Source organism: Chlamydotis macqueenii, chromosome 18 (genome assembly GCF_036417535.1).
Source record: "Chlamydotis macqueenii isolate bChlMac1 chromosome 18, bChlMac1.mat, whole genome shotgun sequence".
NCBI classification, from domain to species: Eukaryota; Metazoa; Chordata; class Aves; order Otidiformes; family Otididae; genus Chlamydotis; species Chlamydotis macqueenii.
This window is the reverse complement of record NC_141573.1, coordinates 13,510,843-13,529,088: the sequence shown is the minus strand read 5'-3', so window position 1 is coordinate 13,529,088 and position 18,246 is coordinate 13,510,843. Positions and strand designations below refer to the sequence as shown.

At 41.8% G+C, this 18,246-nt stretch overlaps 1 protein-coding gene across 3 annotated transcripts in view; it reads right to left on the bottom strand.

Annotated features, from left to right (window-relative positions):
* Positions 1-935: 935 nt before the first annotated feature.
* GRB2 (growth factor receptor bound protein 2) overlaps positions 936-18,246 on the bottom strand; it is a 54,818-nt gene continuing 37,507 nt past the window's right edge. For 2 of the 3 annotated variants that reach the window (XM_086762373.1, XM_086762375.1), the window contains 4 exons: positions 14,360-14,457; positions 8,493-8,615; positions 4,606-4,774; positions 936-3,242 (listed from right to left, as the gene is read on the bottom strand). In XM_086762373.1, the coding sequence (XP_086618499.1) occupies positions 3,057-3,242; positions 4,606-4,774; positions 8,493-8,615; positions 14,360-14,457 (576 nt within the window). In that variant the 3' untranslated portion in view covers positions 936-3,056. The remainder of the gene's footprint in view (positions 3,243-4,605; positions 4,775-8,492; positions 8,616-14,359; positions 14,458-18,246) is intronic. The other variant, XM_086762374.1, reaches the window with a different exon arrangement.

The following is an 18,246-nucleotide window of genomic DNA, read 5'->3' as shown; positions in this document are numbered from 1 at the left end:
GCTACAGTATTACAAAAAAAGCCAAGAGCTCCAAACCACACTGCAAATAATTTCTGTATTGACTTTACTGGCATAAATGAAAAATAAAGAACTAGTATCCCAGGAACATCCCAGCATTTCTGAGCAACCACAAACTACTTGACCACATCTGTATTTGAGCATAACTAAGAGAAACTGTTAAAAAACAACCCAAACGTGGGCCTTTTCCTATCACATTAAAATCGACTACAAAATTCACAGGCACTTTCTGAACATAAGCAAAGGCTGGGGAGAAGCTGCAGAGCCTACAGCCCAGCAGCTCCTGGCAGGCAACCTGCGGAACTGCCCGCACACTGTCCTAGCGCAACTGAGCGGTTCCACTTCTTCAGGCAGCAAAAGTGAAAAGGGTCTGTAAGGCACTGATCAAGCAGAGCAAAAGCTCCTGTCTCAGTCTGAGCCACAGCTGCTGTGCTCACACAAGTCATACACCCATGTCCCCCTCTGTCCTCCAGCAAGGTGCTCCAGAAATAACTGGAGTACCAGTCTGTGTTACCAGCTCCTGATAACGGTACGGTCTGTACCAGAGGGGCACATGAGCAGTTTGGTAAAAAGCTTAGAAAAAAAGCAAGGGAAGAAATATTAAAGTGCCACTCTCCCATTCTGCTGACAGATAGGTGGTGTTCAATCCTGGAAGCAACATGATCACTCCTTTCCCCAGTCCTCACTATCCATAATGGATAGTGTCCATTAACAGCCGTGCCAAGTGACATGGCTCTCTGGTTACCTAGCTTGAAAGAGCAATGAATTTGGCCAGGTATGCCGAGATTGAACTACAATGCTAGAGTCCCAGCGCACACCTTACAGGTTTTCCCTCCCATAGCAATTTAATATCCTGTAAATTAGGTTCATCAGTTATATTTTAGTCAGTTAATTGAAATAACAGACAGATGCTCAAGTGAAGAATTCAATGTATATTTATTATTCACAGTTAATTACTATCTACCAAACGCTGCTGCAGAGTTAAAGGATTAGGTACATAGGCCTTTTTTATTTAAACACTGATTTTTTTTTTAATATATATACACACACAAGACACATGTCTGCAAGGCTGCATGATATACACCAATTCCAAAATAAGGAAACAATCAAATGGTCCAGGTATAGAATGCCAGAGATTTCTTTTCCAATTACTTTACAAAGAAGGAAGAAAGTGAGTGACAGCTAGCAAGGAAAGGGGGAGAAAATAATACTCTACTCTACTCTCTCTTTCATCTGCTGAAAAATTAAACTGTAAGGCAGAGTCCATCTCGGGAATAAAACATTTGGAACACTCAGTACAAAAAAGGCACCCTCCAACAAAAGATTGCCCATGCTTAGGCAGGGCGGGAGATCTCCGCTGCAGTTTTTGGATTCGTTGGTGGGGTGAAGAGATCCAGCCAAATGGCCATCAAAAGGAAAAGTTACACAACTGAAGATTGGCACAGAGAGGTGCAGCTTGATTGCTTTCCTTTCCATCCCATTTAACTTCACGCTGCTCTGGTGAAGGAGCAAATGGCCACAATAAACACCATTATGGTGCGAGGTGGAGATTACCACACAGCCTGCTGTGAATGGGGAGTGGGGTGGTGGGAATCTACTTGAACAGTAATACCGACCTGAGGAGCGAGGAGAAACTGGAGAACAGTGATGCCAACCCCACGTTTTCAAAAGCAACACAACTGCAAATATTCCCTAGCCAGGCCAAAGAGACAGGCTGATTACATGCATCATGTAGAAACGTTCACTAATAGCAGAAAGTTTTTTCAAGCACTATTTCTTGAGGTTTGCCTGTATTATAAAGTTTTCCATCACAGGAATGTACATTTTACAGGACATCTCAGGGCTATTATTTCTCAAATTCCCCCCTTAACCCTCCCTCCCCAAAATATTCTTCCTCATTTTCCCTGGTCATAACTTCCCCCTTTCTCTTACTTCTTTTGAGGCTCCTGGTTGCAGCTCCCCACCTCTGAGCAGCCTAAGCTGCCACTTGAATGCCTTGATTTTATTTTCCTCAGAATAAGGAAAGTTGAACAGTAAGACAAATTTTAGGATTAAAGCTCCATCTCTGTTTGTAGATTTTTCTCAAATGTCCATTGATAAAACCACCCTCCTTTACACCCTTCCCTCAAAAGTATTTATTTACACATAGGCAGAAAAAAAACCCTCTGAAAGACTCTGGACTGTCCTTTTAACTTAAAAACAATAAAAAAAGAAAATAAGGGAAAGGCACTATGGAACAAATTACAGAATGTGCTCAACCGTACATCTTTAAGACAAAACAAAAAAACCTGTCAGCACAGCATTAACAGACTTCAGTTGTAGGCTGGAATTTCTTAAAGCAGCTCTGTGACTCAAAAAGGGGAAAAAAAAAAAACCCAAAGCAAAAGAAAAAGCCACACAACTCTTCTCCCTTCCCCTGCCTGGAAGCTGCTGAGCTTCAGAAGAAAGTGCCAAAGGAGAAGAAACAAAAATTAGATAAACACCTCATCTTTCCCAGGCAAAAAGAGCTGAATGTTGAAGGCAAAAGCAGAGACTGATGATTTTTGTTTGGTTGGTTTTTTTAGTTTGTTTTTTTTTTTTTTTTTTAAAGGCAGGACTGTGGATTTGGTTCTTCTCTTGTGTCCCTTCATGTCAAATGAAGACCGTTTGCAGAGAGAAAATACCAGCAGAGTTTCTCCCTTTTCCTTTAACTGCATGGCTAGGACTTTATATGGCATTAAAACTTCATGCACTGATGGACAGAGAAGGAGGTGGAAAGAAGAAGAGTGAATGAAAGGGGATAACCCAGGAGCAGCTGAGGAAATTTGTTATTTCATTTCTCTCTCTCTCTTTTATTTTAGGATAAGTTTTGGTGTGTAAGTTGAACTCTTTCCACCCCCTGCCCCTGAAGTTCCGTACTGGGTGAAGGAAGATCACCTCACGGTGAAAGGTGACTCAGATTTTATCGCCGTGCTATTTTAGGTCACTGGCTGCAGTTAGGCTCTGTATGTGTATTTACTGTTTCTCTGGTTTCTTTAAATAATATCTAATATTTTTCTCTAGATGTTCCGGTTCACTGGGGTTACATAGTTGCGTGGAAACATGCCCGTCTGTCCGTGGCAGGCTCCCTTCCACCAATTGGGGTCAGAATTGTCAAGGACTTGGATAAAGTCTCCACGTCGGAAGCCCAGCTCTCCTTCCTCCTGAGGATCAAAATCAAACAGGGCCTGAACGTACGTTGGCTGCTGAAAGGGGAAAGAAAAAGATACATGAAGTGAGAATCCTGCAGGAGCTTAACCTACACCAGAGTTTAACAATAAACATTTGGGCTGTTTCATTTCCCTACAGGCCAGCTTCCAACATCTGTAACAAGACTCTTGAATAGGAAAGCATAGTCTATAGAAGACTTTCAAAAAAAGTCAGGTTTCTGTGAAAGAGCTGAAAAAGATAGCAGATGATTCAGACGTTTTCCTAGTATTTTCCAGTCTTCATGACCTACTGTAAATCTGTACTCTACTGCAATATAACGGTCTTTTTGCTTATTCATCCCGTTTTCACCAACTGACGGTATGACTATTACTAATGTACTTAACACTGTGATACACAAAGTTCCCCCTAAAAACTGGATGTTAGCATTTCGTACATTTTCCTTAAAACTCTCCAATATAAAGAAATTCTGTCACAAAGGATTTTGCCTGGTCAGCAAATACTTCCATTCTTGCGGAAAAACCAACAGTTCATTTAAAATGCATTTGCATTCTTAAAATCACGAGGCTAGGAATATATCTTCATGCTTGTCGTTTTCAGCCAGCTGTTTTCTCACCCTCTGTTTATCACTGACCCAACAGTGCAGAGCCAGATGTTAATTCAGACAAACTGCTGCAAAGGGTGCCTACAGCACCTGCAGAGCAGCACGAATTCCACACTCCTTGTCTTCAAGCTAGAACTAGAATGCTACACAGAGGCAAAAGGATTTATCCAAAATTGACAAAAGATCCAGTTACATGCAACATAACATTTGAATTGCCCGGGGAAACAGAAGAAAACAAAGAGCTAGATATATACAATGTGCTCAGCTGGCACTTCGCAGTAGTTTTTTGTTTCTCTTAGCACTGACTGGATACAAACCAGCAGGCTAGAGATGTCCCTTATGCTGCCACCTGTAACCACCTCTTCAGGAAAGACCAGTACCAAAACTTCACTGGTTACTGATGGGTACAGTTCTGGCTATGAACCAGTATAAATAGAACTATCCTTTCTTACTATGTCCTAAAATAGGGGTAAACCCATTTTCAATTCACAGGAATCAGATGACCTTCCTGCAACAGTATCCAAAAACGTTAAGACAATCCAAGTGTTCAAGCAGGAACAATAACACCTTGCCAGAACTCAAAGGGAGACTAGGGAGTTAGCAGGTAGGCTTTGCACAAACATCGAGCTTATTTTCCAGCATAATTCTGGCTGTGGGATCCAGATACACTCCCACAGACAAGAAAAATGTCAGTCAGCTTCTCTCCATCCTTATTCATTTACTCTAAGATGCAATTGCGCTTCAGACTGTGGTTGCAACAGTCTGAAAAGCACATTCTAAAAGGACACTTCTCTTACCTGTGGCACCTGCTCAATGTCCCGGAGAAATATTTGCTGGTTCCTGGAGACCGATGTGGATCTATGATAATCTACCAGCTCGTTCAAAGAATTGAACTTCACCACCCAGAGAAAATACTTGCCAGCCCCATCTCGAAGCACTTTGAAGTGCTGCACATCATTTCCAAACCTAGGAGTGAAGAACACAAAACAAAAGTACATTATTAGTCACTAAGTACTCCTCTTCTAGGATCATCAGCACATAGTTTAGAACAAAGGTTCTTCAGGGCACAGTAAAAACTGTCAATGACACTGATTATACAGATACCAATTAGTTGCTGTAAAAAAAGATGTCTGAAAACCACTTGTCAATTGTATTTTACAGGTATCAGTGATGAGAGAGATAGAATCCAAATACTGAATTTATTTAAAAAAAAAACCCTGCAAGCTTCACATGTGTTTTTCTTATAATAGGACTTTATTTCAAAACCAGCTTTTCAAACCACTCCGAATTTGCAGAAGTCTGAGGTCTTTTTCTAAAAGATTTCTGGTGTCACAACACTGTTTATCCTGGATAACATGCAGTATTTCAGCTTTTTATTTTACACCACATTGCCACATAGCTGGCATCCATTACATGCACTTTTTGACATGTGTATGTAGTCACCTGAGTCTCTGGAGACAGTGCACAGAATACCTCAGACACATACCCTGGACTTTGCAGTACAAACACAAAGTCACATTAAAGTAGCTGCACCACGGTGGCTTCCACTCCACATTCCTAAATGCAAGATTTCAAAGTCAAACAGTGCCAGGGCTTCGGTTTAGCTCTTCACACAGCAATTTCACAACTGACTCGAGCCAGTTTAGGTTTATGCTATTCTTGCTTATGGTCCTGTACTTCTCTCAGTCTCAGTCCCTCCCTCACACAGCACCACCAGGTGTGTGTGATAATGCAATACATGAACACCAGCCCCACTACAGGTAAACTGCTGGGAAAACACTGCCACAGGGAGAGTAGGATTGTCTCTTTTGGCAGCCAGTCTGGACTTATGCAAAAGGTTGTCTTGCAAAACAAAAGAATCTCTCTAGTCCTTCAAAAACAAAGAACAGAAAATACTCGAAAGGTGATGCTGCACATGGAATGCAGCAACTCCAATTTTGTTAACTTTCTTTCTGATAAACGATGGAATTCAGTTGAAGCTACTTTTCCAACAGCTTTACTCTGAATAAAGGGGAACTCCAAAGAGCCCATCGGGATTTTCCAGACAAATGGCAGGCACATCAGTATTCTTCCTTCAGTTTAACACACTGAAAACAGGAGACAACTATTCCCCACTTGGCATGCACACCTTCTATATATTGGCTGAAAAAGTACACTCTTTCGTGGCTACAAAGCCAACATAAGACAACTCAGAAGTACTTGCCTCTGCTCTCCTTTCCTCAACCTGAGAGCTTCTCACCATTTCAAATCCTGCAGATCACTGTTTAGGAAAAAGACTCTTCTAAACTAAACAAACAGGAGAAAAAAAATCAACTGAGAAATTACCACCAGATGGCAACACTAAGCTAATAGGCAGGCAGAGCTAGGCTATCATAACTTTGTTTCCTAAAGGAATGCACTTTCTGGAATGAAGCTTCCATTCTTATCTAGTATTCCAGCTCATATGGTAGCTCAATGGACAAGGGACGAGCAACAGACACCATCTACCTGGTCTCGTGCAAGGCATTTGACACTGTCCCGCACAACATCCTTCTCTCTAAACTGGAGAGACGTGGGTTTGATGGACAGAGCACTTGGTGGATGAGGAGTTGGCTGGATGGCCGAGAGTGGTGCTCAACAACTCAGTGTCCAAGTGGAGACCGGTGACGAGTGGCGTCCCTCAGGGGTCCGTGCTGGGCCCAGACCTGTTCAACATCTTTGTCGGCGACACGGACAGTGGGATAGAGTGCACCCTCACCTCAGCAAGTTCGCCGACGACACCAAGTTGTGTGGTGCCGTCGACGCACTGGAAGGGAGGGATGGCATCCAGAGGGACCTTGACAGGCTGGAGAGGTGGGCCCGTGCCAGCCTCATGAAGTTCAATCACGCCAAGTGCAAGGTCCTGCACCTGGGTCGTGGCAATCCCAAGCACAAATCCAGGCTGGGTGGAGAATGGATCAAGAGCAGCCCTGATGAGAAGGTCCCTTCCAACCCTAACCATTCTATGATTCTATAATATCCAAGACAGAAATATAAACATCTATTAAAATCAGTGGCTTTAATCCAGTTTGTTGGCATGACTCAGTGCTGCTGTACAACAACTCATGTTGCTGCTGCAACGTGATAGAGTAACAGCATAGTTTGGGTTGGAAGGGACCTTTAAAGGTCTTCTAGTCCAACTCCCCCTGCCAGGAGCAGGGACATCTCCAACCAGATCAGGTTGCTCAGAGCCCCGGCCAACCTGGCCTGGAATGTTTCCAGGGATGGGGCATCCACCACCTCTCTGGGCAACCTGGGACAGGGTTCTACCACCCTTACTATAAAAAAAATTCTTCCTTCTATCCAGTCTGAATCTCCCTCCCTCTATTTTAAAACCATTACCCCTTGTCCTGTCACAACAGGCCCTACTGAAGAGTTTCTCCCCATCTTTCCTGCAGCCCCCTTTAGGCACTAGGAGGCCGCTCTCAGGTCTCCCTGGAGCCTCCTCTTCTCCAGGCTGAACAGCCCCAACTCTCTCAGCCTGGCCTCACAGCAGAGCTGCTCCAGCCCTCTTATCTTCATGGCCTCCTCTGGACTCTCTCCATCAGGTCCATGTCCTGATGTTGGGGGCTCCAGAGCTGGACACAGCGCTGCAGGTGGGGTCTCACCAGAGTGGAGCAGAGGGGCAGAATCCCCTCCCTCGACCTGACGGCCACACTGCCTTTGATGCAGCCCAGGATGCGGTTGGCTTTCTGGGCTGCAAGAGCACATTGTTGTCTCATGTGGAGCTTCTCATCCACAAGCACCCTCAAGCCCACCTCCTCAAGCCCTGCTCTCGATCCATTCTCCGCCCAGCCTGGATTTGTGCCTGGGACTGCCACGACCCACATGCAGGACCTTGCACTTGGCCTGGTTGAACTTCATGAGGTTGGCACGGGCCCACCTCTCCAGCCTGTCAAGGTCCCTCTGGATGCCATCCCTCTCCTCCAGCATGTCGACGGCACCACACAACTTGGTGTCATCGGTGAACTTGCTGAGGGTGCACTCTATCCCACTGTTCGTGTCGCCGACAAAGATGTTGAACAGGGCCGGGCCCAACACGGACCCCTGAGGGATGCCACTCGTGACTCATCTCCACCTGGACACTGAGTCGTTAACCACCACTCTCTGAGTGCGGCCATCCAACCAACTCCTTATCCACCAAGTGCTCCATCTATCAGATGGTCTCTCCAGTTTAGAGAGAAGGATGTCATGTGGGACAGTGTCAAAAGCCTTGCACAAGTCCAGGTAGATGATATCCATTGCTCGTCCCTCGTCCACCGATGCTGTCACCCCATCATAGAAGGCCACCAAATTGGTCAGGCACTATCTGCCCTTGGTGAAGCCATGTTGGCTGTCACCAACCACCTCCTTGCTCTCCATGTGCCTTATCTTGGTTTCCAGGAGAATCTGCTCCATGACCTTGCCAGGCACAGAGGTGAGACTGACCAGTCTGTAGTTCCCTGGGTCTTCCTTGTTCCCCTTTTTAAAAATGGGGGTTATGTTTCCCCTTTTCTGGTCATTGGGAACCTCACCAGACTGCCATGACTTCTCAAATATGATCTGGTTGGAGATGTCCCTGCTCCCTGCAGGGGGGTTGGACTAGATGACCTTTGAAGGTCCCTTCCAACCCAAACCATTCTGTGATTCTATGATGATTCTATGATTGCTTCTGAGCATTACTTACTTGACTGAGAGGGAGAAGTCCCCAGGAGCACTCTCACTCTCCCTGATGAGGAAGGCGCCATCATGTCTCTGTTTGCCTAACATCTCTTCAGCCTTCGCTCGGGGAATCTTTCCAAAAAACCACCTGTGGAGCGAGAAAAACAAAACAATAGGGAAAGTTAAGAATTTGAATCCTTTCATGGAAGAGCCAGGCATAGATATTCACAGAGATGAAGTGATTCCTAACAAAAAAAAAAAAAAAAAAAAATAAAAAAAAATACACTGCACTTCACTGCCATTCCAATACAGGCTACTGAATCCAGACAGTTTTTCACAATGGTCATCCTGCAATGAATTAACTGTGACTTGATAAGCAGGTGCTTGCAAGAGCCCTATTTCACCCAATTTAGCAAAGTAGAAATGTGGTAAGAGTGAAATCCTCGAATTACAAAATATTTTCAGAGGTGGAAAAATATGCTCAAAATTTAATGCATTTTCATTTTGTTTTACATCCTATTGTATCTGCAGTTTAGCATATGCAACATCACAACAAGAACCCAATATACACAACTGCTTCAGTGAAATTCTGCTTTGTGAGACTAAGACAACTACCCTGGAAACAACCTTGGACAAAGTTAAAATGTCTACTGCAGTCTGCACTGATATCTTAGTAATCAGGCTTCACAACCTGAAGTCAGACATTAAACGCCTGTCTCAAGCAAGAAACTCAAATCCCTTCCTCTGTCACTAAGGAATAGTGTCATGTCTCTACACAGAAAGTTTTAATTGACCAAACTGTATGATGCCACCTACTCAGGGACAACAAAGCAATCCTGCACTGATGGCTCTTCACTATTGAACTTCCCTATGATATAGCAGCATTTATTTCACTATACCCAAAGATAATCAGTGGGTAGTAATTATACAGTCTCCTCTATTACTTATGCCTCCTAAGGAGAAGCCACCCATGCCTTAGTCACGATTTGCAGAACAGACAATACAGAAAATGTAAGTTATTAAGGATTAATCACAGAAATATCACTATTTTTGCAGGTATGATTCTTTTTTGAGAACACAGTATTTGCCAAATGCAAGGGAAACACTGTGAGTTCATTCACAGGCTTCTCTTCAGAAACACCACAGATCTAGAAACAGGATCCTGTCTATGGATTGACCATCCCGCACAAGTGGAAAGTGTATTTTGTATCAAACCTATTTTCTAGTCTCTTTTAGATCAGATGGTAAGATGCTACTACTTCACAGAGAGAGCAAGTAGTTTCACTCGGCAGCTGGTTGTTCCTGCAGCCCAGAGTCCAATCTGTCTGACTCCTACCAGCGCACTGTGGCCAAAGACAGGTATTACGTGTCAGAAAGCTAAGGCAGGTACCAGGCGCAGAGTTACATGCAGATCAAGTGAGAAAAGTTCCCTCAAGGTTTCTCTGTTTCATTGCAGAGGAGTGCTGAGCTGGGCATGCAATTCAGCTCTAAGACAGACGCTAAGAAGACCTGTTCCAGCAGTTTATTTTATTGCTTTGGAGAAAGGACAGTCAGGACAATCTAGCAGCTTTCACATAAGCAGTCACATGAAATAGCTGAAGCCACAGCTGAAATTCTTAAGAGCTGCACAGAAGTCAAAGCCATAGACTGACCACCTTCATGGCACCAAGAGCGAATGTACCTTAGACAATCAGATCAGCAGCACTGCCCAGCAGCCCCCGGTCATGGGATTCTTACCCATATTCACATTTGCATTTCTAGACTAATCCAAGATCAAAGGCAAAGAAGGGCAGAGCAGTAGGTCACATGGTGTGGGAAAAGCAGAACCATCTTCACAACCAGAAAGATATGCATGGTTTTCAGTTCTGAGTAACAGATCACAAAGGACAGAAGCACTTACCACAGCCTTTAACCATGTAGATGATTGACCTTAGAGGACAGCATTTAGTAAAAAGAGCTCCACTCACAAAGTTCACTTTTACAGTGACGGTTTTGGTGCAGCAAAAAGTCAGAACTCTCCCTGAAACAAAGTAATTCTTAAGAGAAGCTGAAGTTTTCAGAAAATCACAAAGTCACCAGATCTCCCTCTCTAAGAAGCAGCTATCTCTAGAGGTGAAGGAAGACCCGATTACTTAATTACCAGACTCTCCAGCTATTGGCAGCCCTTGCTCCTCTCACTGGCTGTCTTCGGTATCTGCTCACCATAGGAGTCTATACAAAAACTCATCCCTATATATCAAGGACGATGAGTCCACAGATGTATTTCTACTATATGCAACGTATTCAATAAAACAACTCTAGGACATCCCCCTTGTAAAAGGGGTATTCACTCAATTTAGCTATGCAGTTCCATTAGGAAAAGCATTTTGTCACCGAAAATGATATATCTTGTTTACAAATTTGGTTTCCATGATCACTTAGACATATTTTACTTGCTTGTCAGTCTTGTATACTTTTTATCCCCTGGAATAATGGAAGGGAAAAGCTTTCTTCCACAACCATCCTATTTCCAGTGATGGTATTTAGTGGTTTCCTGACGGCTTAGCATCTGCGCTGCTTCTCAATGCCCGAGGTGGTGGCAGAGACAGCATCTGCCTGTCTCTCACGGCACTCTGTTTCCTTCAAAAACCAACCAAGAGAAACCATTACGTGAAATTCCTTCAGAATTCAAAGGTAGTGTTTTGTTCCTGGGCTTTTGGCACAATTGTCAGAAAGGTAAGGAAGTCTCGAATTTTGCCTCTGCCAAATGTTACATAAAGCAAGCTTTATACTATTATTTTAGATATCTTGCTGTAGCTCTTGTTTACAAAGTGCTTTAACTCTGTTTAGTTCTCAAATAATTCTGCTACCTGCATGCAACTTGGAAATGAAAGCCTCATGTTAAAAAAAAAAAAAAAATCAAAACCAAAATCAAAACCACCTCACCCATCTGCAGAATACAAGAAAAGCCTGAAAGAGCTCAAAAGAACTTCTACAATCCTTCCTGAAGCCTCCGAAGTATACCCTATTTCCCCCCTAAATTTTACTGAATCACTACAAAGTAGAAGTGTACAACTCGATTAAAGGAAGTAACACTTCCAAAGTAACATTAAGTTCCTAAAGTTTTCTGCCAGCTGTTTCTAAGGACTTTAAACAGACTAAAAATCTTTCACAATTCTTATCTCCCTTGCAGTTTTATAACTTCACTACCACTTTAGCCATTTAGAGTAAAAGGAGTTTGAATGCTAAACATTAAAAAGATGAAAAGAAAATCCCATAGATGAAAGAAACTAAGTTGTTTTGAAGGACTAGTGTCTACTTAAGAAAACACTTGTAAAACATCAGAAGTGTTGTGCACATATGAATCTTTGCTAGAGAACAGTTGAAAAAAATAAAAATCACAGCATGTCCAAGAGAATTAGGACAAAAAAAACTGACCACACCATTCCCACAGCTTCCTTGCTGAAGGGCTAAGCTTGATAACACTTGTCTCCAACTAGCTTTGTAGTGTAGGCGAAACTCAGCCAGTCAGCACTGCAAAACCAAATCCAGGCATTACTGCTGATGCTGCACAGCTAGAGGGAAATGCACCGACTGGTACAACACAGTTCACATCACGTTCAGACTCATTTCAGTCATCAGTTTGGCAATTCATTTGGCTGTACCTCACACAAGGATTTAGCTTGGCTGATTTCTTCCACATAAGTTACAATATTGCAAAGTGAGACTTCAGCAATATCTTCAAGAAAAGCTGATTACAAACACAAACACTTGAGATACACACACCACCAGTCTGATCCAGGTCATTTCATAAATGGCAAATTCTTCTTCTGCCTCCTTAAAGAGAGAAAGGTAGTCCTGCCACTGAACTGAACTGTTGTGCCTTCACAGGAAGCCTCCCTGCCCAGAGTTTCCTGCAGCTCTACTCCAAGTATCATGCCTGTATCTACTTACATCTTTGCTTTGTTAATTGATGTGGCAATTCAGATTAGCCCTTCAGAACCCAGGTGACTCAGCGGTGCCACATTTTCCTTTCAGCTTCATTTGCTAGTAGTTACAAAGCAAACTGGAAGATTTGAAAAATACAAGCAAGAAAAAACACTGCATTCAAGACTAGCTATCAGGCTTGAGGATTAAAGTCTCAGATCGACTCTAGGACAGGATTTAAATCCATTTTCAGTTGCTTGCTTTCCCGATCCTCTTGCAAAAGCTCTCATGCCAGCTTCCCACAACACGGTTTGATACTAGTCTGAGAAAAGGAACATCCCTTCTCACACCTGGTCAGCTGCTTGCAGTTTGCTTTTTGTAGGAACTACTGGACTATTTAGCTCTGCATTACAGCTAAGCCAACATTACACTATAAAAACTTTTGCATAATTTCCCAGGGTTGTTAACGCACTAGTTAAGACTCTCAGTGCTGCTGACATGTGGAGTTAACTCCATGCAGTTGCCATCAGCAGTTTAAACAGCTTCAGAAACAGTCAAATTACCTATGCTTAAAAAACACAACTACATTCACTCACTTGCAGGCTCAGATATTGTTCGTTCTCCTTTGATATCAAAAAAGCAAAAAAAAAGACAGACAGTTCTACCTCTCTAAAACAAAATACCACAGATGATTACAGAACAAACTGACCATCATCATCACAGGAGACATCACCACAGTATAACTCAAATGCCTGCAAAGCTGTTAGGATGTATGTTGAACCAAGTGAATGAGAGAGAGAAACTGCGATGTACATGTGTGATCCCAGTGGACTAGCAGTATCCGGGTAATCTAGACATGTTACTGCACAGACAAGGCTTTAAGCCATTTCACAATTTTCTTGTGCATCCTTGCTTTACACTTGGCTGCACTGAAGAAGTATATCCCTTCTTCCTGGGACACAGTCCCTCAAAAGCTTCCTTCAGCTATTTCAGAAGAGCCAAGAAAAATAATTCTTGATTGGATGTTACTGGAATGTCTTCATTACATAATTAGAGTCAACAATTAACAAACCAATCACCAGTTTTTGTCGGCAACTGAAACACTACACCTCCTTATAAAAACTCTGACTAGGTTTTGATGCTCCTTCCTAAACCTTTTCTCCCTTTTGAATCTGTTATCCAGAGCTCGCTGTTTTATTGTTCAGTTGTTGAAGAATCTCAAAGCTTGTCAGAAACAGTTTAGTAGGAGACAGCAGAAATACAACAACTCATACAAAGAAAAACCTAGTCATGAAACACTGTTTTCATATGCTTGTTTCTTTATATGTAAGAAAAAATGTTCAAAGTGTTTACTCAACTACAGTTCTCTGGAGCTACAAATCAGTGCAACTATACTTGTGTAACAGTATACACTCTTTGAGATTGGCCTATTTTGCAGGGAAAGTGTTGGACCATATGAATGCTAGAGGTCCCATCTGACCTAAATTATTCTGTGATTCAACATTCAGGATGTGACATAGATATACAAAGAGTTCAGCTCCAAATATCCTTAAGTATTTTTTTTGTGAGCTCTGAATGCCACAATTTTTACTCTTATCTGCTATGCTAAGTAAAATAGAGAATCATCACAGGAACACAGTCACTCTTTCTCCTGGGGCAGTAATTGTGACAACTCTCCACTAACAAGTTTTCTGCTAGTTTATGTCTGCTACCTCCAAGGCCAGTCTGTCTGACCCTACAGCAAAACACCAGAGCAACCAGCAGAAAAAGCTTCCAAAAATACTCTGCTATATAGCTAGCTGTGAAATGAGTTACAGTAAACACTACAGCTGGAGATCCAACTCAATAGCCATCCTTTATCTATCCATACATTTTGGTAGATCTAGTAAGGTACATCTTGCAAAGAATTCAACAGAAAACCTTCCCTCTATTTGAGAGGATGCGCAAAGTAAGATCAAGGGAGCCTATCACCAAAGCTCTACTTACGGATGTGGTTTCATTTCTATGTAGTTCTTGGGAATGAAGCCATCTTTTCCATTCAGTTCTGCCTTGTACCAATTCTGATCACATTCTTCATTCAAAACCTGAAGGAAGCAAACAAAAAACAAGCTTACCACATTTCAACATACAGGTACTAGATTATTCTTCCCATCCTTGTTTCAAGGACTGCTCTTGTAAGATGAACCTATAAAAAATGGTGCTAGTCATCCTGCTCCAGCGCACCTCATGAGCATTTAGAACTGTGGTGAACAAAAAGCTGGACAAGTAATTTAAAATAGCCAAAGGATTTTAGTGCCAAAAGCCCATGCTTTAGTAAGAAAGTCACTGTAAATACACAGGTACTTTCAAAAACATTACTAGACTGAGATCTGTGCCAAAGACTACAGTTGGCTGTCATCACCAAAAAATTCTGTCCAAAATCTGCAAGCCAAGAAATTCTGATTCTTTATCACTTCTAATGGTCACTTTTTCCTGAATTCAGCTAACAAGTCTGATGCTTTCAGCATAAATGTGATTTCATCGAGCTTTTCTGCATTTGTACTGGTTACACAGTGGTTATATTAAAGATTACAAGCATCATCTATATTACAGAGTATTTTACAAATAAGCTGCCTCATGACAACATTAGCACAGGCCCAGCTGCAGATACAACTGGCAGTTTCAGCTGGTTTTGCCAATATAAGTTAAAATCAGGTTCAACTGGATGGTAGAAACAGTCACTTGCTTGTTGAGCATTTTTTAATGTTAATAAAAAAAACCAGCAAATGTAGATGAACAAAGTTTGGTGTTTTTTTTTTTAAAGGGATACTTTTCTTACTATAACTTTATTCTAAAATGAATGAGAACAGGAGTCACAAGAGAGAAGCCATGTGAACAGGTAGCTTTAAAAAGAACAAATCCATACTTCCAAGTATACTTGCTCTAAAAACTCTGGTGCTTTATTTTTCAGTGAATTTCTGTCAACTGGTACAGTGCAACAGACAAGCCTGGTACACTGACTGAGAGCAGTCTCTCAAATATAGTAATATGTTCTGTAAATAGAGCCATGCTACAGTTTAAAACTATCTCTCCTCAAAAAGACTATTTGATATTGGAAGTAAATATCGCACAGAACCCCTCCCCCCTTTTAAAACTGAGCATCACAACAACACTTTTGCCCGAGCACTTTCATGCTTTCTCAGCTTTCAGAGGTTAACATCGCAACAATGGCCAACAAAAAGTTGGATTTTAGTTTTTGGGGTTTTTTTAAATACTTAAAGCCTCAGTCACAAAAGTATCACATGATCAGCTTTTTAGCATTGCCTAAATGCAAGAAGATGAGGAAATGCAAAGAGAAAGACAACATGAACACAGATCCAGAGATCACACCAGAGATCACATACTACATACAAACGCAGTTATGGTAAAGATATCCAGCAAAATCCCCAAAATCTTCATAAGCAATTACCGCTGTTTCTGACTTCCTTTTTTTTTTTCTATCTCACTAGGTTTCTTTTTTTTAGAAGGGTGACGACAGGAAATAAAAAAAGCAGAAAAGAATTTGCAAGTGCAGGTCTTAACATTCTTATAGGTGATGGGAGTTCTTCAGAAAATTAAACTCTAAAGATCAATGTCTGCTGCCTTTCAAAAATATCTGACATATCAACACCCTAATCTGCCTCATTGCTGACTGCTACATGTGAAAGAGAAAAACCTCAACACCCACTGACATGAAATCCAGTAAAGCAAAAAGAGAACAGAATCTGAACCTCCTCAGCGAATTACAGTGGATAACAGTTACCTGCTTGTTCCTTAACACCCAGCTGAAGAGGCTGATAGTAGGATGCACATGCCCCAGGTGCCAGAACTTCCACTGGGGAACTCACACAGTAGCAGGGCCATATCCATAGAACTTCAGGTGAGCAAAGATATGCAGCTTTATAGCCCATTTCAGGATATTTTCAGATGAAGAGACTTTAATGCTTGAAAAATCCTAAGTACTTTTATATGGATAAAAATAGTCAAGCTATCTTTTGTGCAGTTACTACTGTGGGCTTCCATTTATTTATTCACAAGCACTCGTGTAGCCCGTACTACAGTTCAGCCATTTAGCAAGGATAATCTGACCACAGGTCATGAAGCAGTTCAAGTGTGGCTCTGTTACAGGCTCTGAGGCACATGGAGAGTTGATGCAGATCAGCTGACGTCTGCTAAACTGCCTTTAAGCAAGAAAATGGTGCACATCTCAACCACTGTATGCAAGACACTGTTCTGTGCAGAAATTGATTCAACTCCAGAATATAAAATATAGGTAGATGACACCAGCAGGCAGTTCTGGAATACCAAGCAGGGAAAATAGAGATTAAAAACAGATACGTAAGGAAGTGAAATGCATACTAGGGAGACAGAGGGCACAGACAGAAGCCCAGATCTACAACTCAGTCATGCAAAGATTTTGGCCCGTAGCTTGAATGACCAGGTTGTAATATACCTCAGCCACCATCACTGCAGTCATTTACAATACAACACAAGCATGACATTTTGATGTAATTTCTAATAAGCCAAGTCTTATGTAATAGTGCGCATTCCTTTCTCAAAGATACACAGATCAAACCCTTGATAAGATTGTGTATTACAAACCCATTTCATTACCATCAGAGAGCAGTTAAGGGACCTGGCAGTCTGTTCTTTTCCAATAATTAAAAAAAAAAAACACCAAAACAAAACACCAGGTAAATTGTAGCTTCATACGAAGGACCTTACCACATATTTGTACTTTTGGTAGTAGGTATAAAAATTACCACAAATTCTAATGCCCAAACATAAATAATTTTAATGAGTTTATCTTGCTCTGAAGATGTACTAATAGATTTGGAGAAGCCAAGTCACACAGAACTTGGGGTACTCATTAATGCTTGGCCTGAAGCTAAATGCCAGTGAAGGAGCACTGCTGAAGCACACATTAAGCTTTGTGACCAGAAAAAAATAGCTGGATAAAAGGCATAGTAATGTGAGCTGCCTACACATATGCATGTACAACTTGTTTAGAGGACTTCTGTTATAATAATGAATCCTCCACAGGTCCTCTCTTCAGGAGCTTTGTTTGCTCCAAGAACTTTTTCCTGCTTCATACCCAGACTGACGTATCTTCATAGCTGGTTGTCCTTTCTAGGATAATTTTAAGTAGCTGTCACAGCTCCATTCACACCCTGGCAGACAGCCAAACTATCCATACCCTATATTACATACCAGAGAGCTTATGCACACAGTCATCCTGTAAACACCCCTGCTTTCCCCTTTCCAGGTCTTTCAGTGCGCATTCTTCAGAGCAAATATAACTTACCATTTTCTTTACAAAGCTCCATGTTCACGTATCATTTCAAGAGGAGTCAGCTCCATAACTCAGATCTACGAAATAATTTTTCAGACAGACATCGCTGAAGCTGCTTCCAATGCTCAGTCAAGCAAAAATGACTTGTACTGAAGCACCTTAAATTCAGGACAACTTTGCAGTCATGTGGAAGGAAGTCAAGGCTGGAATACTGGTGGCTGCTATGAGATTATGTAGCTATTATTACGACAATTGCAGAATAGTCACGTAAAATTTCAGCCTTCAAAAAACTTAAGCCACTAACATCCATTAGTGAAACACAACTAAAAATAAGTCAGGAAATACACAAGAAATCTATGCATTGGTGTATCCAGCTTAGACATTTACATCTGACATTGCTCTCTCTCTTTTAAATCATAAACCCACTGAAATTAAAGAACTTATGTTATGTAATTAAATCATTTTGCTGCAAAACAGTTTAAGAAAAGCATCCAGTAAATCCACCTATCCTGTACCTGCAACTGGCCTCCAAGTGATTTCTAGATAAGGATTAAGATTAAAA